This window comes from Malurus melanocephalus, unplaced genomic scaffold (genome assembly GCF_030028575.1).
Source record: "Malurus melanocephalus ecotype Western Australia unplaced genomic scaffold, MMel_1.1 scaffold_409, whole genome shotgun sequence".
Lineage (NCBI taxonomy): Eukaryota > Metazoa > Chordata > Aves > Passeriformes > Maluridae > Malurus > Malurus melanocephalus.
The window spans coordinates 1-27,194 of record NW_026623641.1 but is presented as its reverse complement, the minus strand read 5'-3'; the positions used below and the strand labels follow the sequence as shown (position 1 = coordinate 27,194).

General features: G+C 37.4%; 1 protein-coding gene across 1 annotated transcript in view; it reads right to left on the bottom strand.

Annotated features, from left to right (window-relative positions):
- Positions 1-23,192, bottom strand: part of RAB28 (RAB28, member RAS oncogene family) — a 62,926-nt gene extending 39,734 nt beyond the window's left edge. The window contains exons 1-4 of the mRNA XM_057379495.1: positions 22,789-23,192; positions 15,675-15,771; positions 10,344-10,432; positions 1,671-1,800 (exon numbers count right to left, since the gene is read on the bottom strand). Of these exons, the coding sequence (XP_057235478.1) occupies positions 1,671-1,800; positions 10,344-10,432; positions 15,675-15,771; positions 22,789-22,866 (394 nt within the window). The 5' untranslated portion in view covers positions 22,867-23,192. The remainder of the gene's footprint in view (positions 1-1,670; positions 1,801-10,343; positions 10,433-15,674; positions 15,772-22,788) is intronic.
- Positions 23,193-27,194: the final 4,002 nt, after the last annotated feature.

Sequence of the window (27,194 nt, the reverse complement as noted above, 5' to 3'; positions counted from 1 at the left end):
GTTTCTCCTGCATGCTCAACATGTGCAACAGCAACAAACACCCTTAGCATCACATGAAATCAATATTTTGTTGCTTTTCTTTATACACAGCTTATGAAAGGTAGCAAGCACAGTTCCTTCAGCTGCTATTTTCATGAAACGAAAGCCCTTTCACTAGTCAGTGTCAGCCTTTATCTGAAAACTCACCTAGAAAACCAGATTCTATTTCCTGATGCTCCAAGGAAATACTTGGATATTAAAGATTTGCGGGCATTTATGTATGAAAAATAACAGAAAGAAAACTCTTCCAAATGGAAACCAATGTATCATTTTCTACACCTATGGTGACATTTCAGCAAAGGAACGTTTTTTATTCTATGTTACAGTGTATCTTAYTGCAAWTACTTTGCAAGATTTGCAGAACTCCAGCTAGGAAGTCCAATTTTGGGGCAAAATAGAAACCAGTGAAAAATACTTTGAATTTCAACAGAATCTGTATTATTGACTCTGGTCTGCTAGAGCACAACACCATCTGTGTTATACTTTCAAAGTGCTATTTTTATATTGTAACTCTAAGACCTTCTCTGTTGTCTTCACAGGAAATTAGTCTTTCATAATTAATGTCATAAAATGTTATAGCATCACTGMAGCAATACTAAACTTGATGGTTCTGAATGAAAGTGCTGTCTCTACATGGTTTTAAAATTCTTTTAAACAATCCTAACTTGCTAAATAAGGTCCTTTTCTCAGGTTKGTTCATGACATGGTCACTGTAACAGGGAAACAAATTACTTGGAAAGTGAAAAAAAAATCAATTTTTCCATTGTTCAGACAAATGTATTTACACTGTTTAAAAATTATGTATCTGCTTCTACCACTTTGTTTCTAAAATTGTTATATGTTGCTTTTATCTTCAGCAGAAGAAGGGGTAAGAGAGCCACGATCAAGACATGAAGACATCATATATCATACATTATTAATAAGGATGCTTCTGTCAGATTTTTTTTCCCAGTTGGAAACAAGGGAATTTGGAATCCATCTAATTAGGAAACTAAGTAGGTGATGATTATTTAAAGCRGTATATTTTGGTGGTCAGAAGAAAACCATTATAACATACTTACRTATCATACTTACTTACTTTCTGATCACAGAAAGGAGAGGTTAAAMAAATCCCAAAACAACACRAAGAAAGTCACCTCATGTGCAAAACCACAGATAACATCAAGTCTGATAAGCAGCTCCTAAGTATTATGTCTAGTGCATAGTGTAGTTTTTTAAACATGTACCYGAAGTTAATCCAGCAGTCTCAACAYATAGAATCATGAAATAYACTACATAAAGGAGTGCTTCCCAATTCTCCATTCCAGATGCATGTCATGGCTACATCCTGGGGCCCTATCAAAATCAAATATGGGCAAGTGATCTCTCTACTCCTGTGTTCTGCCCTCCAAGACAAGAGGACACAGGGAGAGAAGCTGCAGGCTATGCAAAGCATGATGCAGCAAGTCCCGTTACCTATCTGTACAGAGCCAGAATCCTGAAGTATACCCAAATACATGATCTGTACACAGCAAAAACACACAAGAYAGTATATAGCTGCATTTTATGAAATAGATATACCTTATGTCATTTCCTTAATAGCAAATCACATCCAGAGTATTTCAATTAATATGTAAATATGAGTAACTTACTTTTATTTCCAACCAAGGCCACAAGTGGCTGTGTTTCTGATTCTTCATTCACTTTTTTTACCACGTTATACCAGTCTTCCACATTTTCAAAACTCTGGCCATTGGTAATATCATAAACCAAGAGAATACCCTAAATTAAAAAAAAAAAAACATATTTAAAATGTTACCAATTGTAAAATATTTAACATGGTAAGATTTGCATCAGACTCTATTATTATTATCATAATCATAAAATAGGGTATAAACAAATAATGGCATCATATCTTTCAAGAATCAGTTAAAGGAATTTTCAATTTTTATAGTATACACATCTTCTTACAGTATTTCTCCTGCATTTCATGCGTTCCAAATTCACATTAACTGAACTACAGTGGCAGAAAAAAAAATGGCAACACAGAAAGGAACACAGTTATATCAGATACATTAAAAACTGAATATGTTTTACGATAAACACAAAATAGCATTTCACAGTAATAGGAAGATAAAAAATATACTGGCTTTTATTTCAGGTAATATTAGTTRCAGCTTCACTGTTCCCTTTTTTGGAAAAAAAAAAGGCAGTTCAATTTTACATTTCTGCATGTTGTCTGTCATGTTTCTGCTGTCTTTTGAGGATAAAGGCCAGATTCCATTTCTTCAGTGTTGTTGAAGATAAGTAAGGAGTATTGGCAAGATTTAAACTTTCAAAAGAGAGCCTACAGACATGCTCAGAACTCAAAAAGGAGTCCCATTTATTTCAGAGGTTTTGGSTCAAGCTACAGGTGACAAACACTCAAAGCAGACACTGCTGATGATTCCTCTGCACTAATGTCCAATATCATAAAGCACAGCCTATTAAAAGTCCAAATGTCATCCCTGTCTCCTCCACAATTCTAAGATCAGCTCTCAGATCTCAATTATTGAGTCTTCTGCCCYTGCTTTCCACCACACCCTAGTAAAGTCAGTATCTTGTAAATGAGGAATAAAGGCAGAATTGGCTTCAGTCACACTTGTTCTCATAGAGTTCACACCTGGAAAAAAAAAACCTGTATGTGCACACTGCTTCTCCCATGAAATTTTCACAAATATTCAAAAGAAACAATATTATGCATATAAAAATAGCTGGTTCAATGACCTACTGTCAATAGAAAAGATTTTTCAAGCTTTTCAGGCATTTGTCTGGGCCCAGTTTTAACTGATAGTTTCACAAGGAGTATTTTAGATCACAAAACAAGAACGCACACTCATTAAATAATTTCACATATGGCAACAAACTAGTACAGACTAGTACTAGCAAGATTATTTGAGGGGAGTTTAAATTTTATCATGAAAAACAATGTAAAAATAATAGGATGAAATTAAATAAATACCATGACAAGTTCAAAGGAAGCAATAATCGAGTGCACAATAGGAAGCATCTGGCTTTGTAGCAGGTTTCACACAATAGGATCAAGGAATTATAGATCACAGCGGAATGCCAAGCTTATTTTGYAAATATCACAAAAGCATGAAATATTCCAGGCAAAATAATGCATCTCTGTACATTTGAATATTTAAAAAAAAGGATAGATTAGAAGAAACCAGTAATAGTATCACAGGTTTAGAAACTGTGACTGATATGAAAAAAATGGAAAAAAATATTGAGTGCTTCAACAAACACCAGACTTACGGCAGGCATGATGATGCTGGTAAAAGTTTTAAGAGATGATAACAGGAGCTCTCTTTGTATGCTTTTATACACAGTTTGCAGAAGCCACTAAATTGGGAAGACCAGCCAATGTGCCCAAGGAAAGGTTTACCACAAAGGGGCATGCAGACATGCTCCAGGARTGGGTGAACAGGAACCTTTCAACATTCTACAAGGACAAGCACAAAGCCCTGTAGCTGGGGAGGATGGAACAATACAGCAAGCTGGGGAGCAACTGAACATGACCTGCAGGTCTTGTCAGATAGCAGGCCAAATCTGAGCCAGCAACATTCCCTGGTAGCAAGGACGGCCAACGTGATCCTGGGCTGCRTTAGCAGAAGCACAGCCACCACACCAGGGAACTTCTCTACTCTGCCTTTGTTGGATTATATCTAAAAGAATACTCCTGTCAGAACACATCCTTAGGCCCCTCAATTCATCAGAAAAGTGAAGAAAGTTCAGCAGAGGGCCACCAAGATGATCAGAGGCTGGAGCACTCGTTTTTCAAGGAAAAGATGAACAAACCCAAATTCTTCAGCACGGAGAGGAAGTGGCCCTGGGAGGACTTAAAAGCAGCCCTCCCATACCCATGAGGAAGCAACAAAGGAAATGGAGTCACACTCTTCACACYAGTTCATGGCAGGATAAAATTCAATGGGCATTAGCTGAAAATATAGAAATACAAACCGTACCTAATGAAAAACATTTTCACCATGAGGAAAACAAAACAGGTTGACCAAAGAGGTTGCTCAGTCTCCATCCTTAGAAGTTTACAAGAAGGAACTCAATAAATCTTCGAGCAGCCTAGTTCCATCTCTCAGTTGATCCTATTTAGAGAGTGTTTGACTGCTGACCTCCTGACATCCTTCCACCCTGCGCCTTCTTACCAATCTGTGATCAGAATAGTGTAGTGATAGGTTTAACTCACAGGAAGATTATTACTAAGGTAAATACTAAAAACAAGCAAACAAACAAGACAAAAAAACTACGGAGACTGTAAAAACAGCAAAGCTTTGAAATACACCATCTGTAACAGTCACCAACACTGGGAAATTTCTRAAGATTGCTAAAAGTCATTACACAKGGATAGCTTTGAAGGAGGGCAACAGATCCTGCTGAGATCACTTCAACTCCTCCTTTCTTATAACAGCAGTAACAATCTATCTCTTTTCCTCCAATGTTATCAACTCCTTGGCAAACTTGAGTTTTTGTTCCTTATATTTATATAGTTGTTATCAATTTCTGAGGAACAGCTTTCATCAGTTCCTTCAAGGAAATTAAGAATTATGACACCCAACTTYTCCCTTGCTATCTTTCCTTCTTTATCAATCAAATCTAATATTAAACATCCACTTCCCTCTTCCAATTTTGGTACAATTTATTCCTTAATATCTTGCATCTCTAAGTTAATCTCAGTTAATTTCTCATGACTATTTTTATGACTACCCAAATGCCTGGGCATGTATGTAATTGTCTTTCATAATCTAAGTTTTGTTCTAAGAAGGCCATCCTTATGTTATTAAATGCTCAGTGGAAAAGAAGAAACTTAGTCTAAAGGATAGGTATGATAAATGCCAGCCATAATGCTCGAAGTTGTAAATGAGAAAGAGCACATGGCAATGCTTCTTTCACCAGCTGTTAAGTTCTCTCACCAGCTTGTAGAAGAGCAGATTACCTAAACCATCTTCAGCACTAATCACAGTTAAATGAAGCAAAAGGTAAGAGAGTCTGAGCATTTAACGTTAGCCAACCATTTCTAACTAATTCTTCTTTAAAATTCTACTCTSCTTCATGTCCTCCAGACAACTGTAGCCTACCTGCCCCTTTGGATAAAAGGGTATTCACAGTGAATTTACCATAAAAGAAATAATTTAACAAAGTTTGCAGCTAGAGCTGACCTAACTTCTCTGTGATCTAAAACACTGCTTTTAAAGCACACTCTTTCCTTAAMCATTTTTTTAATCTTGTCAATATTTGCCATACTGAAGAAACAAAGATGGCACTATAACATCATAGAGATGCAAAAAAAGCATCCAAGTCATAAAGAATACTTTCTGCTTAGATTTTTACCACAATAGCACTCTACAAGCAACTTAGTAGGATATAGATGATTAATGAAGGACTAGTCATAACTCCATGGCTAAAATTTATTTCACCTTTTTTTTTTTAATTTAACAGACAAATCCCATAATTGCTTTMAAAAAAAAATACATCATATTTTCCACAAACTTAGAGTATATGGAGTACAGACCAACCAGTCARCATAAAAGCTGTTCTTTCCCTATTATGTGTGAGGAATTAAGGAGGAAAATTAAAACTGGCATTTTTACACAAAAGTAGTGTATTTCCCTGCCATGAAAAAGGTTTGAAACACATGGTGGACAACATGCCAAGAACAGCAAGTTAATTCTCTAGTCTCCAGCAACGTGGCAAATAGTCCCTGCTTGCATAATTGCACTCTAGTAAAGACAGACATTTTGTCTACCTTAGTGCATATGTGAGTGTTTTTTGTTTTGGAATTATAGAGCATTTTCAAAAATAGGTCACTGGAAACTGAGAATATTGCAGAAATTATTTGCTGCTCCCTGGAGAAGGCAGAGTCTGCAGTACTCCTATTAACAAGCCAATTTATGATGTAGCATATGCCAGATCTTAAAGATAATTTAAACTAGATATGTGGGTAGGGGCAGCAATTACAGGTAAGATATGGCAGTGCTTATGAAAGATTTACTACACAAAAAGCAGTAGTGTTATTTCAAAACAGAACTGGTACTATGGAAGTGTTGTTACCAGGAGATATATTCGTACTGATAATTAACATTTAAGAGATGTCAAGTTTATGTCAAGATTTGTCACAATAAAAGGAAGCTAGAGAAAACAATAATTAAAAAACTATGTTTTCTTCTTCATTTATCCTCAGCTACCCTCATCCTGACTGACTTTCGCATCAAGGAACTAAACTAAATAACAAATTTTCATAATTATTATAAAATCAGTCAGTCCAAAATTCTAGAGCATTTTTTCTAGTCACAGAATATTAATTTAGTAAAAACAAGTTAATTGTTGCATAAATGAGCAGATGAAAACAGTTTTTTGCAAGTCAAAGCACCTTACAGTCCACATATACTTAAGCACTGCTGTCTTTGCTGATACTGAAGACATGGTCACTCAGACACATGAGATTAAGTTGCCACAATTGAATGATTTACTGTCTATCAGTATAGCTGTGGCAACTGACTACACAATCACTCTTCACATCTCTCAATTCTAAGATAAATCTGCCAGTTTTAAACAGCTTTCAGTCAGCATTGATTGTTAACACCTTTTATTTATAAAGAACAAAGAGCTCTTTTTTTCCCCACAGCTTGTAGAGTGCTTCTGCCCCAACACTGAAATTCAACTACCAAAATGGGATGCAGCAACCACATTGCTCTAAACGAGCAACATCAGAGAAAATATGGGCAGGGGAAAAACTGTTGCTTCAAGACAGCAAATGAACTGCAGTTTCTCCAACTGCAACCATGCAAGCAAATTGCATCTCATGCTCAAATCTGCCATTCTTATTACAAAACTAGGCACAAGGAATAGGGGATCTCAATCAAAATATGGTTTYTTAACAGTAACCTAACCAAAATATCTATCCTAGAGGATTGACTCAGCTCTCATTAGAGAGCAGGAAACCTCCAAGGGCAAGTTTTTGCAGTGAAGTATAGACTGATGCTCCACTTATTCCTCCTRATATCCTGAYCAAATTTCAACCAAGAKCAGGTGRACTGTAGACCATAATCTTTTCAGTYGCTGTAGATTCTCTAAACTTCCATCTCCAGCTGGCCATAGGATTTTATAAGTAGGTCTACCATATACATAAATTTCTGAGAACAAAAACAAGAATTCAACAATTTACGATTTCTGAATCTCACAAAGATCCAATAGAGAGAAGCTACATAAGCCTATCGGCATCTGCAAATACTGTATAAAGGCACAACACATACTGTAGGTAAGCTACAAACAATTCCATACATGTACTTTAAATCTGAATTAGAGTTGAAGAATACAAAGATAAACACAATTTCTGCAACAGATCTAAATCATCTACTCTATCTGAATCTGTACAGCTTGTGTACTTTATAAACAAGATGTTTCAAATCCCAGCTGCACCACACATGCTGACCAASTGCAACACATCACAGGCATATACAYTTTTTGTAGCAACCTTCACTCAAGCAACTTCAATATTTTAAAGGTTTTCTTGCAACAGGGAAYCCCAAACTGAACACATTACTCCAAATATAGCCTCAAAAATGTCAAGACATGATATTCACTTCCCTTGATTTGACTTCCTCATTCTTATTAACACAGCTCCATATTCCATTAGCTTTTACTGTTGCAAGGGCGCATTGCAAACTCCCATTCAGCTGGTTTTATGCCAGTAAGAGACCCATCCAAGAGCTTTTTCCTCCAAAGCCATTTCATAGAATGACTGAGRTTGGAAGGGACCTCTAGAAGTCCTTTGATCCAATGCTCCTGTTCAAGTAGTTTCACCCAAAGCCAGCTGCCAGGACCATGTCCAGACAGCTTTTGAGTATCTCTGARGAAGGAGACTCTAGAACCTCTCTGGTCAACTTGTGTCAGTTCTCAGTCATTCTCATAGTAGAAAATGTGTTTCCTGATGTTCAGAAGGGTCCCCCTGTGTTTCAGTAGGTGCCCATTGCTTTGGTCCTGTCAACAGACACTACATAAAAAAAAAAACCAAACCCTGATTCTCTCTTCCTTGCAGCTTTCCTGCATGGATGTATATAGATTAGCCTTCTATTCCCCAGGCTGAACCATCACAGCTCTCTCAGCCTCACAGGAGAGATGCTCCAGACAATCAATCAGCTTTGTAGACCCTCGCTGCACTCTATCCAGTTGATTCCCAGCTGCATAAGATTACTCTGTACCAGCTGCAGGACTTGGCATCTGTCATCAGCAGAACTTCACAAGGTTTCTGTTGGTCCACTCCTTCAGCTGCTCATGGTGTCYCCCAGTAGCAGCCCTACCCTCCAGCACAGTGACCATTCCTCCCCAATCTGGTGATATTCATAAACTTACAATGTTTTGTTCCATGGTTAAAAGAATTAGTAAAAGGCACAATCCCAGTATCAACCCTTAAGAAATAAAAATTATAATCAGGCACCAGTAAGACGTTGAGCTATAGACCTTTAAATCCAGCTGTCCATTCAGATTTTCAGTCAATTTATGGTCCACCCATTCCACCTGTATCTCTACATATTGTAATAACATTATGGGAGATTATGTCAAAGGCCTTGCTGAAGTAAAGATAAATCAAATCTACTGCTCTCCTCTTCACGGAGCTAATCATTTAAACACAGACAGAAATCAAGTTGGCTGAGCAACTCCATGCTACATCTTCCCAATTACTTTCTTGTTGTTTTCTTGTCCATTCACAGGAATTTTTGTCCATATTTAAAAGGATTTTCCTTTATAAACATTCCTACTTGTTCTACTTTATCTTTCTCCTTTTTCTTATAAAAAATTACAGATGCTCAATACAAAATAAGTTTCTGCCTAGAAATAAGCTGAAAGCAGTGCTTTTTTATGGCATTTCATGAAGACATGAAAATGAAAATAGTTTTAGGTGTCTTTAACAGCCACTGTTACAAAGCTAAAGGAATGTGTGTTGGAACTTGACAATAAGAAGCCTCTTACAGACATTGGCAATATATGCCAACACTGGGAGAGAAAGATCATTAGTCAATTAAAAAAAATGGGGCTACAATGAGGACTGTGGTAAGAATAAATAAAAAGAGATTGGATTTAGGGGATTTTTGTTAATGTGTTCTCAATGACTAAAAAAAGCAAACTTTAGTCATATTGATATCAACTGTTTATACACTTTTGGGCACTGGTATTAACTTTTTGATCTGCTAGTTTTGATAAGAAACTCCTAAGTTTATCACCAAATTCAATACAGACAAAGCTAATAGCCTTTTATTTCCTTCATTAAATTTACTTTGGGCATATGGCAACAATTCGTGATTAATCAAATTCCTTCTGTCATGGAAGCCACTTTCTCCTATTGCCTGGTAGATCTGTAACAGGTCAGCAAACGATTTTTTCACTTAAAAAAAAAGAATATGCTATCAAATAGATATAGCAGCTAAAAACATTCTGACATTTTTTGAAAGTGACAAAATGTTACATTGACAAGTTTCTCTTTATCCAATTAACTAATAAATCCCAATCTCTTTCATTAGCCATTCCTGTGCTGTATAACATTATCTAATAGCACATTACACCTATTGTTCTCATTGCAAACTCCAAAYTAAGGAACAGAGCACATTTTAGGATCACCCATGCTAAGTAGTTTGGTATATACTACACCCTCCTAAATCATCTCATGACTCAAGATACTGTTATAATATTTAGCTCTTAATCATACCATCCACTTTAAGTTGCTTAGTTAATCTCAAGATAAAATTCATTTTCATTGGACAGGAGTTTTGCAAAAATATTTAGCTATGTGGTTGTCTCCTTTTGTTTGCYCTCTTATAACCCCAGTTGCATGTATGAATTTAATGGTGTAGGATTGCTCTTAATTTCCTCCTTCCACTTTCTCCCCCCAGGAGGCAGCTGCTCTGAAAGCAGCCACTCTATCTACCATGTGGATATCCAAATAGCCTTTACTATTTACTGTGATTGCTTTTCTTAACTCAAGACACAAAGCCTGGAAACAACCATCTGTTCTTGAAAGTTATTCAGTCCTATAAATGCATACTCTTGCTTTGCTTTTTATGTCAGCTCTAAAAAATTAGCTACACATCAAAATTAAATTAGCATATTAATATCAAATTTAGATTGAACAGACATTCAACATTTTTGAGGTTTATGAAACAACCAACTAAAAGCTATATATAATGCAYGTATGTATGTATAATTTTAAGAACCAAGTTGCAATTAATTTTATATCACTGCTATAGATATAATTATCAGCATTTATACTGTACCTGAGCTCCATAAATATATTTATCCAGCATTTTGCCTCCTATTGTTTGTCCTCCTACATCCCACACTTGAAGAGTAACATTCAAATTTCCTGGAAAAAAAAATTGTACAGATATTGTGCAACCTGGCAAATTTAGATACAAATAAATTTAAAGATATATTATCACAGCAGGTGATACAGCTCTAGCATATCAACAGCAATAGCTTTTAACAAGTACACAAGAAATAAGAACTAAATTTTGAAACAAAAATGATTGTATCATCTGGAAAGAGTAATTTGCATTCAGCTAAATCACCAAGAYACAGTACAACTATAGCTAGGTATTAACATATCTAATATTAACAGAAAATAATTGGAATTGCATGAAGTACACCACTCCTGACTAAAAATTACATAACATATTCCACTGACAAAACATGTAGAGCCTTACAAAGAATGTTCTATAGTGTGGTACTTGGAAGGTAACATAATTAATGTCAACTTATCCACATTATTTCATACTGTGTGCCCCTTCCTTGCCCCCTCTTCAAATCTTCCTTACAAATCAAGAAGCAAGGAAAAGTCTTCATGGTAACTTCATTTTGGTAGTGATGCTGATAGTAGTACACAGTTACAGAATTACATAGCTGACAGAGTAAAAAAATGGAAATACTGACACACATCTAAGCTGAGGATGTAGACTCTTATTAATTCCTCCACACAACACCTTAAAGCATGAAGCAAAACTGAACACAGTTTACACCATTTCATCCCGAAGAATCTGCATCAAGAATAGACCTTCCTTTCTACTCTAAACCATTTTTAAGCTATGTTGAAATTGTTAACAAGTTTTTAAAAACAAAACTAACTGAAAAAATCAGCGTAACTACAGAATATTTAGTAGCCTACAAATCATGCATATTTTGCAAGCCATTTCAGCAACTCACAGACCAAAAATACACACTAAAAGGTATGTCACCATACACATACAAACATATTACAGTATAATTTCTCATACTTTGCATGGCAAGAACTCTTTTCAGAACTGTACTGATTACCTGGGAGCATCAGGTAATAATAATAAAGTAAGGACTGACAAAATTTTTTCCAATCTACATACAATTCACATGACTTACACGTTAATATCAATTCAACATACAAATAATCACAACTGCCTAGGATTTTTACTCCTAGATTTTAAAAAAGTAACAAAGTTCACATTAAAAACAATTGTGAATTCAGTGAAAACGAACACATTATTTTGGGCAACTAAGAAAGATATATTCTTATTTAACTGTTGTATGTAACTAACAATCTTATTTTACACCATGTGATCCATTCAGCTGTAAATGTCACAGCTGAATGTGACACGGTCACATTGGTTACACAAAGGAATGTGCTCTATGGAAATGCATCACAGCACTTGGTGAAAATAACCAGCAAAYTATAACTATATAGCTGAATATATGCTACTTGTGGTATTAAGTATTATATTATTATATTATAAATTATTATATTATTATTATATATTCATAATGCACCTTGCTTTAATCTCGTTAAGAAAGCAGATTTCCAAAACTAYTACCTTGGTCTCAAAAAAATAAAGATGAGACAGTACAAAAAATAGAGGTGAGATATTACAATGAAGCTACACTGAGTTTCATGTAATACTAAGAGAATTGCACAGAGCTTAGAAAACACATCATAAACACTCCAGTTCAATAAAGGCAACCTTTTATAGACAACAAAAAGYTTTTTTGTTTTGATAGTGCATATACCATGTGTTGATTATTTAATTATTTTTAAAGCTTAGAACATAAATGCTTGCATTTGTGTGCATTTTTTACACAGGAAAGAAGTGCTAGGCTTTTCTTGTTCCAAGAAATGCGGGCAAGTTTTCCATAAAGCATCTGGCATGGATAAACTAGTGCACCCACAGTCTGAAAAGACTATACATCCTCAGTAGGTAAACAAACTGTGCGGGCTCAAAGGCTCATCACGCTGCAGTATTCTACAGGAAAATTACTGTGTCTTTCATGTCAGCTATTTTGAAAAAAAAAAAACTTTATAAATATTATCACTTTCATACTCAATAATTTTCAAATGCCTGATTTTGTGTACAAGTGCTCTAAAAAGTTTCAATTAGATTTTTCCTCCTGAGGAAATAGTTATGCACAGTATACTGGGCTTAGTATCTGGACAATTGCATGGAAGGATCTCAGAAATCTTAGTGCAGTAAGTTAAATTAAATAGTCTAACTGTGACTGTTCAACTAAAACATCTCCCATTACAAATTATTTACTTTGCTTCATTAACAACAGAAAAAAGAAATGGGGGGRAAAAAAGATTGGTATGTTAATATAAGGTGAACTTCTTCTTAATTAGGAACCTCACTAACTATGAAATTTATGCTGATCATCTCCTGTCCAAAATGCTTTACTTTCCCCTTTTTTTTTTTTTTCTATTAGCTTCTCTATTATTTGTGCTGTGCTCCAATTGATTCTGGGGAAGAAAGAGGGTGTTTGCATTAATCTGACAAAAGGAAAAACTGCAAGCAATTTACCTAGTAAATATTTAAATAACAACTGTGATAGTAGCACATGAAGTTTTCTGGAAAAAATTTRAAATCTTTTTTCAATTTAACAGAAACACACAAACTAGGGACTTACAAAACAGAAAGAAACCATGCATAACACAGGTGTTAGAAACAGTCTTAACATACCAAAAAATAACTGAAGAATCCTATCAAAATAACATGTAATACACTGATAAGGAACAAGAAAAGCCYAGCACTTCTTTCCTGTGTAAAAAATGCACACAARTGCAAAGYAAATCATGTGAGGCAGCCCAGTRSAGGYGTGTAGATCRCTTCTGGTATGAACTGAAGCCACCAGGCTGCAACAGTGACTCTGTAGGAGGACACTTGGTGCACTGGTTAACCTTACTTGAAGAGCTGCACAGYCAAGATGGAATTAAAAACACAAGTCTGACCACTTTTTACACCAACAACTTTTTAAAAAATCCTTTTAACAGAAGAATCCTGTTTACTGAACTGSACCCACAACCTCCCACAAAGTATACAACTATGGCTCTTAAGAGTCTCTATCAGCAGACCCTCTGACTAACAGATACACTATTTAAGGACTAAAATCTACACCACGGTTGCATCCAGACTATACAAGATTCTGCATCAATAAATATAATGAAACAGATTTGCACTTAAAAAATTATTTTGAATAAAGTGCATTTGTCATGTTCAACACTAGAAGTCACATTGTTAAAAAATTATCAAAGTATTTCCTATTTCAATTAAACTGTATTGTTTAACTATGTAAAATGTTCATTATTTTCACTGAAAAACTGCATTAGTTACAAAAACTACTGGAGACAAATGCCACTGTTATCTTAAAAAATTTTAAAACCCCTGAAAAACAGTACTTTATTTTATAAGTTGAAATGTGTTTCGGTGTGGTCTAATATAAACTTCTAGAAATGTGTAATTCTAGAAATCCATAATTTTAACTTCAGGACTCTTGGCCTACATTGAAGAAAAAAATCAACTACTGAACCATAGTTATTCATCAATTCTCCTACTGAATAAGAGAAATTGAGGGGTTTTTTTTCCTACTGATATATACATAATTTCTGTGCAGTGGTATGAATAAACCTTTCCAGTAAACATAGCAGCTCTGCAAACTCAAAATCAAGAAATTAGAAAAATCCACTTACTAAAGTAATGCTTCCCATCCCAGAATTTAGAAATGTTACCTCCCTCCCTCTCACACCCCACAAGTCCAGTTTACCTATAAAATAGAGAGCCATATATACCTAAACACAGAGGCGATACCAGAATGACAACCTACAGAAAAATGTTTCTTCCTGAATATGAATACAAATACTACTCTTCTGAGAAAAACAGATGTATAGACTTTCTGGTGCTATTTTTATCTACACTCTGATTTTATTACAAAATAAACTATGAATGAATGAAATTCACACACAAAATAAACTATGAACAAAAATGAATGAAGCAATAGTTGATAATTTTCCAAATTTTCTACTCAACAAGAATACTTAGAATCCAGTAATGTACTAACAGCTTCTGTATGTTTAACAGCTGGAAAAAAACTTGCAAAATACAAGTTCTCAGCATGCACACTACATGATTTGTGTACACATTCCACTTGCAAGTACTGCTGTTAAGTATTATGCACACTGGTATTTTTAGAGGCATGAGCAGGACAATAAAAAAATTATTCTGTTGCTTTTATGGAGAAATAAGTACTGGAATTTAGTAGTTTATCACTCACCAGATACTAAAAAAGTACAGCAAAATGGTCAAACTAAAATAGTGAACAGAGGAATAGTCCGAAAAGATTATTCTGTTTCACTTAAGAAAATATATAAACATAATCAAGAAATTATTTGTAATTAATTAAAAAAAAAAAGTTCAAGAATTGTGTACATTTTCCTGTAGCTTCAGGTTACAGTTAAAATGCTTAATTTCTGTGTTTGCTTCCCTCCCCACCATTCACAAGGAGACAGAACTACAGAACTTGCATCAACTTTATCAAATCTCACTACAGTTTTTAACACATACTTTTTCTAACTTCTGATTTCTGAATCCAGAAGAAAATATTTTTAATACTTGCATACTTAGAATARAAGCACACACAAATCAATGAAAAGACTGATCCCAATTGTTCAGAGACAAACTTAACCAGCAATTATTCTTTTTTTAATTATTTCTTTGCATTTTCCATGCAGTGTGCTGCAACTGGCATCTAAATAGTTTCTTTGCCTTCGTGAAGTGAAACATCTTGAATGCTCAAACTGTATTTTTATGAGTGCCAAGGGACCCTAAATTTTAGTGGTCTATTAAATGCCAGCAATTTCATGCTGCCTTGCATAAAACAGCATTCACATATTAGAGCACTGTGAGTCCATAGCTGCATTATGCTTCTTTCACACAACTCAAATATGAGTTGTGTACTTCACTAAAATATRTATCTATTTATTTCAAAACACATATATTTTTTCAATTAATATGTTTAAGGTTCCATCTCATTGTTGTGTATTACACTATCCACGTGGAAAGGGAGTGCAATCAAGCAGGGATAATAAAATTTATCTATATAGACAGCATCCCTTTTACTTGAATACAGCGTTTTACTTAGAGATGTAAGTTGCAAATGTATAACTCTTTGTCACCTGGCAAGAATGTACAAACAAAATATTCTCTGAACAACAACAATAAAAACCAAAGCACTAGGCTTATTTAGTACACATTACTCTGAAGAATCTGTTTCTGCAAGACTTGCTGTTACCCAGCCTTTCAGTGCCATTCTCTTACCTGGCAATAATATCCTTTTTAAGAAGAAGTCCAGTCCTATGGTTTGTTTGTACTGTTTTCCAAAYGTTTCTTGAGCAAAACGTGTAGCTAAGGATGTCTAAAAAAGAACAGTATCAAATTAAGTTGTCATTTTAAATAGCAATAAACTTCATGTTAACCCAGAAGTATGAAATACAGTTAAGCATTTTTTAAATCAATGAATGCTAACAGTGTTCATGGATTTGGATTGACAAGCAMTCCAGTCAGTTTCAACATAATAGCAGGAGGTGGCAAAGGCTACTAATTTATGCAAAAATAAGTAAGGTCCATATTTGCTTTGATTTCAAAAATACTGTAAGAGCCCTATTACAAAATATCCCACAGATTTGAGGGAGGTATCATCAGAATGCTCAAACGGACACAAATCTAAATGCTACTATCTGTACTTGAAGATCTTAATATTTTCAAAAAGCATTTGTTTCCAAAACAAGGTCCTCCCCATTAAAGAACACCATGATCCCAGACCCACTTTCTGGGAGGGAATAGAGATCTGCACAGTGTAGAATTCCACAGGGGATGTGGGCAAGATGTGGCAAGATTTCTGCCACTGTATACCAGTTTCAGGATCAGGAATTATAGGAAATCTAAGATGGGAAGAGTACTTTTTTGCACACATTAAAAAAAAAAAAAAAAATCTAAGGTCATATTAAGAATGCACATTTACAGAATCATTCCTTTCAGCAGAACTTTGAAAACTTATTTCTTTACTGTATAGAAAAGAACTTCTATTGGCTTTTTGCAGATTTATGAAAGCAAACAAATCACTGTTGACCTAATAATAAGCTTTTACTGTATAGTGCTAAAAGAATACACAACTAACCTAGATAAACTACTGAAGCAAAGCATTTATATTCTGTCAGTAGCAATTTAGCAGGTCTCCATTCAATACAAAAAAAAACCAGGGTGGAGGTAGAAAGTGAAAGCAAGCCCACAGGAAGGAAAGGAGAATATAGCGGTACAATCATAACATGAAAGTCTGTATTGTGAAAAAAAAGCCACTAAATATTAAAAATTATAAAATACAACTTATATTGAAGTAGTGCACACTCAAAATTCTCTTGCTGACATGACATTTATAAGCATAAATAGAAATTAACTACAGAAAAAATAGTCTAAATATTTATTTACCCATACAAAGAAGGAAAAAGACTAAGAGGCTCACAAAACCCTTACAATGTCTGAGAAAACTCAAAATGGGCCAGAAGGTTTATTTTCTCACCAGTTTTCCATTCATCAGGACTTGAAGAGATGAGTCACACCAACAGTTATCAGAAATTGCTGTTAAGAGCATATTTAGTCAAAAATGCAATAGCAAAATAATGCCAATAGTTCTATAATACAAGAATAGGCATGGTCTGTTAATAGGAAGGTTATAACAAAGAATCAAATTAGGCTAATGATGTCAAATGTACACAAGAACAAATAACTTTTTCTGGATCACCAGCGCTCCAGCATTAAAGCACTAGTATGAATTGGCAAACATTTATTCAACTATTACACTTCCTATTTAGTAAATAAAACAAGACTTACTGTTTTCATGTTTCTATATCATATTTATATTCCTATCATTGCCATATATATAATGAATGATATTTTGATATCAGAAGATATGTTTGGGAAACAACCCAATGAGTCAGTTATAGCTTATGGCAACATTTCCATTTACTTCACTGAACTCAAGCCTCTACGAGGATTAAAAATAAATAAACAAAAGGGAGAAAAAGCAAGTGAACTAGAAATAGCATGAGTATGCTTATATATTTACATCACTGTGGAAAGGGAGAAGAACCACAGAGGATGAATCATGAGAAGATTCTTCTTCCTTCGGCTATGTGACAGTAATACTAACACACACAAAATTCAGTACAGATTCAGACTTCAGTATTGAAAGAGTCAGTAGAACTGTTTCTTTAAATCTCAATAGTTGGCATGTCAAGATTACAAGGACATTATCTTTAATCTGTCATGACCTTAAAGATGTATTGCAGGAATACACCATTCAGTCTTCTTGAAATGTTCCTTTTTGGAAAAGTAACTAGTGCCTAGAGTACAGATTGAAGCATCATCTGACTATATCATAGCATTCTATATTCTCCAACACACTAATTCAGATCCTCTTTAAATAAGTAACCACTCCCTTCTTGTTTTAAAGGCTCAGTAAATATTAGCTTATCATTCTGTGACACACAAGATTCCCTGAGGACTTCTAGGGGTGTTAGTAAAAATAAATGACACACATTCAATTAACAGCCAGCTTGTAAGAGCAACAAGTAACCAACAGCATGGCAAAGTCCTCTTAAACAGTTTTTCTCTACTGTGCTCTTGAATGCAAAGGAATTTATAGCACAAAATCATTGACTAACTCCTTTTTAAATCTTCTTCCAATGAATGTTAGAGCTCAAGGAAGGTGTTGAATTACCAGTCTAGTCCTCTATTTATTCACAAAACAAGAATTTATCCACAAATCGCTAAAAGCAACAGTTCAAACTTCTCTGTAACAATAAACAAAGAAGTTATGTCAATGCATATTCAAGTACCTCTACAATGCAAATACTTCTTCAAATCCCAGAAGTGCTCTCTGCCGTGCTTGCCATAAAAGATTTTGCTCAACAGTTTTGCCTGAGATGATATGTTGAACACAATCTATATAGCAATTCATCAAAGTTAAATAATGGTTCAGTAGAACTGTAGTTGTAAAGATAAGTTAATAATCAGTGACCATTCTTTACAAAGATTGTATTTCATACAGTCCCACCCCATAATGTTGGGGTCAGAGAATAGTACAATAGCACAAAAGCCTTGTTCCTTTGCCCCTTTACTAAGACACCCAGGCCATCAACTTGCATAGCAGATTTTACAAAAAAAAATTCCAAAAAAAATTAGTTTGAAAGGTTCACACATTTGCCTTAAATACTTCAAAGCAAATGCTGACATCCTATTCTACATATCAATACACTATTGCAGGTTGGTGTTCAATACCACCATTGAAGGTTGGTATTGAAGATTGGTTCTTGTTATTTCAGACAAGAAAATGTCTTTGGGCTCTAATGTACAGCACCCAAGACAGCAGTAAAAAAAAAAAAAGTTTTTAAAAATATACAGAATTCTAAGCGCAAAATAAAATAGGATATTTGGGAAATTTTTTTGAAAGAAGCAAAGATGGAATTTAACCTTACATGAAAGGCATGACAGTTTCTTGCTTCTATTTTCCACTGTCAACATAAACTGCTGACATGCTTTTCCTAAAGACCTACATAATGAGTAAACAGGAAAAAAGCAAACAGTATCTATGAAATAAACTTGAAATTCAATAAATAGAAGTACATTGAAAGTCAAATGGAATAAGCAACAATAGCCAGCTCTGACAACGACTACTCATCAGAGCAACCAGAAACTTGTAGGGAAAACCCCACCAAAGACAACTCTTTAAGTCTTATGGAATAAAGTTTTGACAAAGCAGTGCCAAACTGTAGTATCATAGTTCTAAGAAAGAAACCTAAACCCAAAATTCAATTAGATGCAAGCACATAGTTCTGAAGCCATGAATTTCCATACACATACAAACTTTAGCCACTAATTCACTTTCCAAAAAAACATATGTACCTATCCCTGCCCTCACTCCCTTCTAGAATATCAATGCCATTATCCAAGCACTGCAACTCTCATCCCTCAGTCAAATCCTACCCTATTGGCAGGAATTCTAGGAAAAACCAAATTAAAATGAATACTAGGCTAAATAATTAAATGTTTTAACTACTATAAAAATGCGTAACTGTCCAGGCTTATTCACTGAAAAAGAGAAAATTATCACAACTTCTTGACATTTGACATAGAGCTATTTGATGCAGCTGGGCCAATTTGCACAGCACACTTCATTCAATTTTCCATATAAAGACTCAACAGTGACAACAATATTTCTGTCACCATCAATGACATTTTCGAGCCCAAGTGTAACCAGACAATTCAAAATTGGCACAATGCTTAAAAATCTGGTATCCTAAAGTAAGCAGGACACTACTCTTTATGCCATCCTACATTTTAGCTCTTGCAAACTCCCATACCAGTTTGAGCATTCATTCTTTCATTTTCATAATCCATTGTTAATAGAAGGAAAAGGTAGGATGTTTCTGCTACCATACTTTAGTTCAGATACAACAGATAGCAAATAAAAAGACCTCAGCACACCTATTTTTCCCCCTTCCCATAAATAGCTCCAAGATTTGCTTCCAGAGGCCCAAAGCCTTTTCAAACAGAAGTAAATCATAGTATTCTACCTCAAATCAGGATCCTTGCATATGTCAGCATTAAGTCAATCTGTGCACAAAAAGAGTAGGTATATCTGGACCATAACGTCTTTTTTTTTTTTTTTCAATCCATACTAGTAATGCTGGTTTATTTTAATGGAAAATCATTTTGGCTCAGGAAGAATGGGTTGATTTAAAACTTAGACACATAAGGCAGCTGTGTGTACATGTACTCCCTATAATCAAAATCAAGAGTCAACTGATATTTGTAATTGCTGTTTATTTTCATCTCACATTGTCCCCACTTCTGATTGCTTCATAGAGTGTTTTCCTAGTTTGTCTAGTTCATCAGAATCATTCTCTATTATCTTCTACCCAGTCTTGCTTTCCTCAATTTTTCTTTTCAACAATTCACTATTTCCTTAACATCTCTATTTTACCCTAAGAGTTTAATAGATTCTACCCTGTCTCACTCCTCCTATTCCTTCTTCCATTTTCACTCTTCTCAAGTTTACTTATCACTACCCTTAACCCTTAAAATTCTATCCATTCAACCACCTCAAAAGAAATTAATAGAAGCACAGCATCCCTCCCTTGCCTCATGGATACAGCAATTCCTAGCTAGTGCAAGTACAAACATCACCTTTAGCTTGAACTGACACTGATTTATTTTTAAGCTGCTATCAATCCTTACACAGAACCCAGGCCGCATTTCTTCTAAGCAATGGTTGAGGAAAAGAGAAAGCAAATTTCCACCTGACTCACAACAGCCTTTTTGGTTTTTTGGAAGACACGGAATAAAGGACAGAAGTCAAATGAGAACACCTCACACTAAGCACAAGGTACAGTACTTCAGATATATCCCATTATTTTCTACACTCCTCCTGTCTTACAATCCCAGCGTGACAAAGGAAAAGAAAAACCAACACCTTGCACAGCAAAAGAGATGTTAAGTATGCACGTGTGTAAAGACCAGCTGTGAACCAGATGTGAGAGCCAGGCAATTTAGAGTTGAAAACACATGGACATACGTGTTTCAACAAGTAAGCAAAACGAGTAGCCAACAAAAGAGAAGAACCTCAACTATTTAGTCTTCAGAGGTGCTTGAAATAGGTACATTTTATCCTTACATTCCATGACCCAATTGCTTCTTTATTTTTACAGGATTCTACAATAAATCTATTGTGTCACATGTGAGCTGCCAGGCCATTGGGATGGCGGGAAGGAGCCTCTATTACAGCATCATCTAGGGGGGACAGGAGGAAAAGCAGCCCACCAGAGTATTTCTGCTGCTTGTGCCCAATAACCTGCACTGGAAGCATGAGATTCCTCGAGTCAGCAGGAGATGCAGTGAGAGCCATCCTCTGTGAGAGAGGTAGGAAGCAGCAGGAATATACATCAAAACTCAAGAACGCTTGAAAATCCATGTCTGGCAAGAGGTCTTGCCACAAGCTGCTGAGCAGCAGCAGTGAAAGGATTCCTCAGTTTGAATAGAAAGCTCCAGGGAAATGCTACCAGTGAAGCAGCACTTCAGCTGTCAGTCCTGTGCATTTATCATGTTCTCATCACACAGTCAGTTTGAATTGCCCATCTACTGACTCCGATGAACACAATACCACTTCAGACTGTGTTTACAATCACTGGAGACAAAAAAAAAAAAAAAAATTCTCGTTTCTTTGCAGAGTTCCGAATAAGTAAGTGAGCAAAATCACACATACTTTCACGAAGAACTTATTCCTATTAATGTAAAGAACTTAATTTAAACCAGTTCTAAGAACATTTCCACTTTTCATATAATTTCAGCTCCCCATAGTTTCAAAAGTTAACGACAGGGGGAAAAGTTGTATCCCTCAAGCATACAATAAATTTACTATTTTCAGGTGCATCTCACAAAATTATTCAGGCTACATATGACAATAGATATGTTCAAAAGTATGTTCAAGTAAAGAACAGTGACTGCTTTAATGGTTAAGAAAGAAGCCTCTCTTTTGCCTTCTTCAGTCTCTCCTTTTCAAAACTTCTCCTTTACAAAGAGAAATTTGTTGCATTATTGTCTGATTGATTTGATTATTGTTTGATTATTGTTGACAAATAAACTTTTATAATCAAAATTTCATTACGGTGATTACAGATAGGGGAAAAAAAAAAAACCAAAAACGTAATAGTTACAAACGAAAACTAAGTGGACCCAGGAGTGCCTTCCCCAGCTCTGGAACAGTAACTCCAATAGATACAAACTGTTCTATCCAGCTCAGCAGGTTGGTAGCTCTGTATCCGAAACGAAGGGCGCCTGCGAACCCAGCTAGGCGACCTTCCCTGCTCGAGGGGAACGCGAATCCTCGTGCTCGGCCCCGACCCCTGCCCTCCACACCCAGGGCACTGCAGACACCCACAAAAACTTGGGCTATTCCAGCGACTCCAGCCGAGCAACTCCTGCTCCAGAGCGCGAGCAGCAGCGCACGGGGATCAGCGGGACACTCCGTCAGCACCCCAGGAATTGCGTTATTCGCCGCTCCTTTTCTCACGGCTCAAGAAAATTGGATTACACTTGTGTGCGTCTATTTGTTGAGGATGCCTCCTCGGGTGCGGAAGCCCCCTGGGAGGGTTTGGCTGCCGGGCACGGCGAGGATACCGGCGAGAGGAGCCCGCGCCTCCCACGCAGGGCCTGGAACCGAGGGGGAGCAGCCAGCCGGGCATCGCCACAGACGGGCCGCCGCCGCGGGCTGCTCCCTCCCCAGCAGCAGAGCCAGGGGCAGCGTGAAGGGGAAGGCCGGGAAGGGGCTCGGGGCACCGCGGCGAGGGAGAAGAGCTGCCGAAGGGGCAGCACTGACCTTGCCAGTGGTGCCGTCCCCCAGCACCACCAGCTTGAGCTGGCGGTCCGGACTCTCCTCCTCCTCCGAGTCCGACATTATCCCTACGGCCCCGACGGGGAAGAAGAGGCGGAGAGCAGCCGGGAGGAGCCGGGTGCAGGAGCGAGGACGGTACGGGAGGAAGAACGAGCGCCTCGCTCACGAAGCCGGCAACGGCACAGGAGCCAGCGCCGCCATCTTCCCTCGGCGCGCCTGCCGTCGCTATGGCCAGCGCGGGGCGAAACCAACAATTGCGCTGAAGGAAGGGGGAGAAGCGGCAGATTGAGAGAGGGAACTGCAGCAACAGGTCCAGTAGTTGCTTCGGGGCACACCCACTGCTGCCCCCTCAGCGGTCAGGGGATGGTTCAGCCCGGTTGGCGGCCTCACGCTGCCGTGGCTCGGGCCCCGCACTGACGCCGTGCGCGGTCACCGAGCAACAGGGGCGGGGCGGGGCTGTGGGCTCCGGGACCGCCTCGTGTGGGGCTGCGCGGGAACCGCGGCCGCTGGGCTTTACTATGGCAACTAAATGAATAGTTATGGCAAGCAGACCACAGAGTCACGGAATGGTTTGKGTTGGAAGGGACCTTAAAGATCATCTCGTTGCAAGCCCGCTGCTATGGGAGGGACACCTTCCTCCAGAGCAGGTTGCTCACTGCCCCATCCACCCTGGCCTTGAACACTGCCAGGATTGGGGCAGCCACAGCTTCTCTGGGCAACCTGTGTCAGTGCCTCACCACCCTCACAGTGAAGAATTTCTATTTCCTATCTAATCTAACCCTGCACTTTCTCAGTTTAAAGCCATTCACCTTGTTCTGTCCCTACGTGTACTTGTCTGAAGACCCTTTCTGGTTTTTGTATCCCCTTTAAGTACTGAAAGGCCACAGTAAGGCAGTCTGCAGACTGAACCATTCTGATTCTAGGGACTCCACCACTTTCTTACACAATCTCAGAACTTTTCTATCCATATAGGCAATCAATAAGAAAACTTGTCGAGATAGGCCTAACTGAACTTTGGACCATTATTTTATCACACAGCATGGCCAAGGAGAACAGGCTACACCCTCCTCTTTCGCATCAGCCCTCCCCATATTTGAAAACTGTCAGTGTCCCTTCAGCCTGTCATCTTTCCCACAGACTAAACAACTCTTCAGTTAGTCTTTCCCCTAGGTTGTCTTTTCTAGACTTCTGATTATTCTTGCTTTCCTTTGGCCCCTCTCCACTTTCTCGCAGTACTGTGCCAAAAACTGGATACAGTGCTTCTGTTGAGGTCCTGGGAATACTGAGTAGAGTGGAAGTATTACTTCATGTGTCTTACATACGAGACTCCTGTTTATATATCCCAGTATGATGTCTGTTTTCTTGACCGTATGACATTGTTGATTCATACCAATCCTGATTTACTAAAAAAACCTCTGAGTCCTCTCCTGTTATTGTCATTTCATCCATGTGGAAGCTTTATTCCTGTTTGAATAAGTTTTAGGGGCACAGCAGTAATAGGGTGTGATAAGAGGACCAGAGATGGTTAGGAGAGGAGACAGACAGCAGTGGAGGAGTCAGAGCTTTTATGTAGGTGAGGGAGAAGGGCTGGAAGGGGAAACCTGTGGGAATTTCTGTGGGTCAGAGAAATGTGTTGGAGCTTTTCGTATTCACTCTTTGCAGTCCACACCTTCTGTGCAACACTTTCCTCCAAATCAGGAGACAGAGCAGGTACTCAGCTCACCTTATCTAGGTCAAAAGGAATTTTGTTTCCTGGCATCTGTGAATTTTTGGGCTGCTCTTGGATGCCACTAGTTCACTCCTTCACATTTTGCCCTACACCCAGCTTACACTACAGTTTTTAGTGCAAGCCATTGATTTTCATTTCTGCTCATCTTTTTAGCTGGTAGTCAGAAACACTCTTTTTTTTTCTCCTGTCATTTTGTTCCAATTTCATTAGAAAACCATTTTTGGTGCTGTGTTCCAGTTTGATTCCTTTGCCCCCTTGTTCTTAAGTTACCCTGACTAAGCAGTTGTGGCATACAGAGTCAACTGTGTTTGCAAATGCAAACTATGCAAATGCAAACTAAACCTCTGTGAATGCGGGAGGGGTTTTTTTTTAGAACACTGTGTATGGTTGCATTCCCTTCATGCAAGTATCTACAAAAGCACCAAAAATCATTACCTACATAAGAAATAGATGTAAGCTTCTCCCGAGCTCGGAGACTGAATCAAGCTGAATGAGGTGGCATCTGCACTGAGAGAAAAAGAGATAGCATGTGTGAGAGCCTTCAACCTTTTTGCCATCCTCTTCAGGAATGCAGGGTCATTAGCTACCAAATCATCTGTGCTGTGCTTTCAGCACTTGATGGAAACAACACGTTTTGCAGAGCTATTGACATGAACTCAATCCTCTGTTACCAAAATAATACTTGATTTTAACTTTTGTTCTGCTTTTTCTTCCCATGCTTATACAACAATACTCATTCTCTTTTGAGTGGCGTTCATATCAATTTTTCTATTTCAAGTGTCTGTAGCTGTGGTCCATAGATGCTCCTCTTCTTCATGGTGGAAATTAACATTACATTTGTTTGAATGAGGAAAGTGTCATTGAAAAGGAAAGCAAAATTGTTGCCACAAAAGTGTGCCTTCAAAAAGAAAATATATTCCTTTCATTATAATGTTGACTTTGCCACTCAGCTCTGAAATAGAGTAGAAAGCAGCTGTTGCTTTTAATTGCACTGCAGATTTGCAAATAAAACCCAAACAACCGTTTCTTCATTAGTATCATCCCTAATGTCTTTACCAGACAGTGTTTTCTTCTGTGCTGCGTGATGACTGTGCCTTGAGTGAAATTCCTTGATTAATGTGGCTGACTAGATGGACAACTGAGTGGAAATGGTAAATAATTACTTGTTTTTATACACATAAAAAACAGTTCCTACTCAAGTTGGAAATTCTTGCTTTTGGAAGGGCATTCTTCCATCTTGCTTCCTGCTAACCTAAGGTCACTTAAGGAGTAACTGTTATAAATGCTGTTGATTGCAGTGATGTAAACGTCTCTGGCCCAGACACTGCAGTGAACAAGACTTTCCACACAGGAATCTGGTTAAGCTGAAGGCCACAACTTTTATGAACTACATTGCCTAATAAAACAGGGAAGAACCACTAGCCAGCTGTTCCCCACAAACTACCCAGTAAAACAGCACCAATGAGGTTCACCAAGCATGACTGTGGAGGCCAAGCTAAATGTTGAAGAGAAAGCTGACCACATCCTCCCTCTGGCAAAAGTGACCAAGGTATGTGGTCCCACTGAAACTGTCTCCTCCTACATTGTCTGTGCTGGGGAGGGGAGAGAACAATAATGTCAGCAGTAACTTTTTAATTTGTGTAAGACTCTACCTTTTTCCCTGTATTGTGGAAAGGGAAATAGCTCACTGACACCTGGCTTGTATTTAAGACATGAGCAGAAATTCTAGCCACAGCTAACATGAAAAACCCACATTGGAAACCTGCTCTCCAGTTCAGTGAACAGACAAACAAGTTCTCTTGTCTTTCCACTTGCTGAGTTTACTAATAAAGCCACTTCACATTTTCAGTGTGGTAAACACTTTTCACACCAATGCTCACTATCCAATTCAGAGTATAAAGTCCAGCAACATCCAGGGTAACAACAGCTACAGAAAGACAAAGGGTCAAAAAGACCTTCAGAATAAGAACTAATTTATGAAGGAAGGATATCTAACTTCTACTGAGAGGGTCATGCAAGTTTGGAGTTTCCCACATGAACATGGAGGATCACTGTTTCTTGTCTCCAAACCACAATGCTTGTTGGAATAAGGAGAAAACTGTCTTTCCCACAGTCTTGACCTGTTATCAATTCAATAAAAAGCCCTTTTTTTTCATTTATAAAACATGGAAAATCTAGAATTATTTTCTAGTGTGTACGGCAGGTTTGGAAATACCCACCTGAATCACTGATGTCCTTTTGTTGAGTTCCTGAAGGAAACTGGCAAGATCCATCACAAAAGCAGGAAAGCCATTTGTCCTCACCACTCTTTCTGGAAGTTTGTTCTAGAGCCTGGTGGTTTGATTCTATGTTTAGCCTTCCAATTCTTTCCCCAATCCTGCTGATGGTGGAGTGCCTGAGTAGCTGCATGAAGCTTGGTTGCTGTCTGGGGTGAAACCACATCACCCCACCTGAAAAAGAAGCTCCCATCCAGTCACTTGCTCACTTTCCCTCAGCAGGAGTGSGGAGAGAATCAGAAGGACAAAAGCAAGATACAAAGGTTGAGATAACGACAGTTTAGTAAGTGTAATGAAGCTACACACACAAGCAGATTAATTTATTTTTTTTTTAAAAAAGGAAATTAATTCTCTACTTCCCATCAGCAGGTCGCCATTTAGATGCT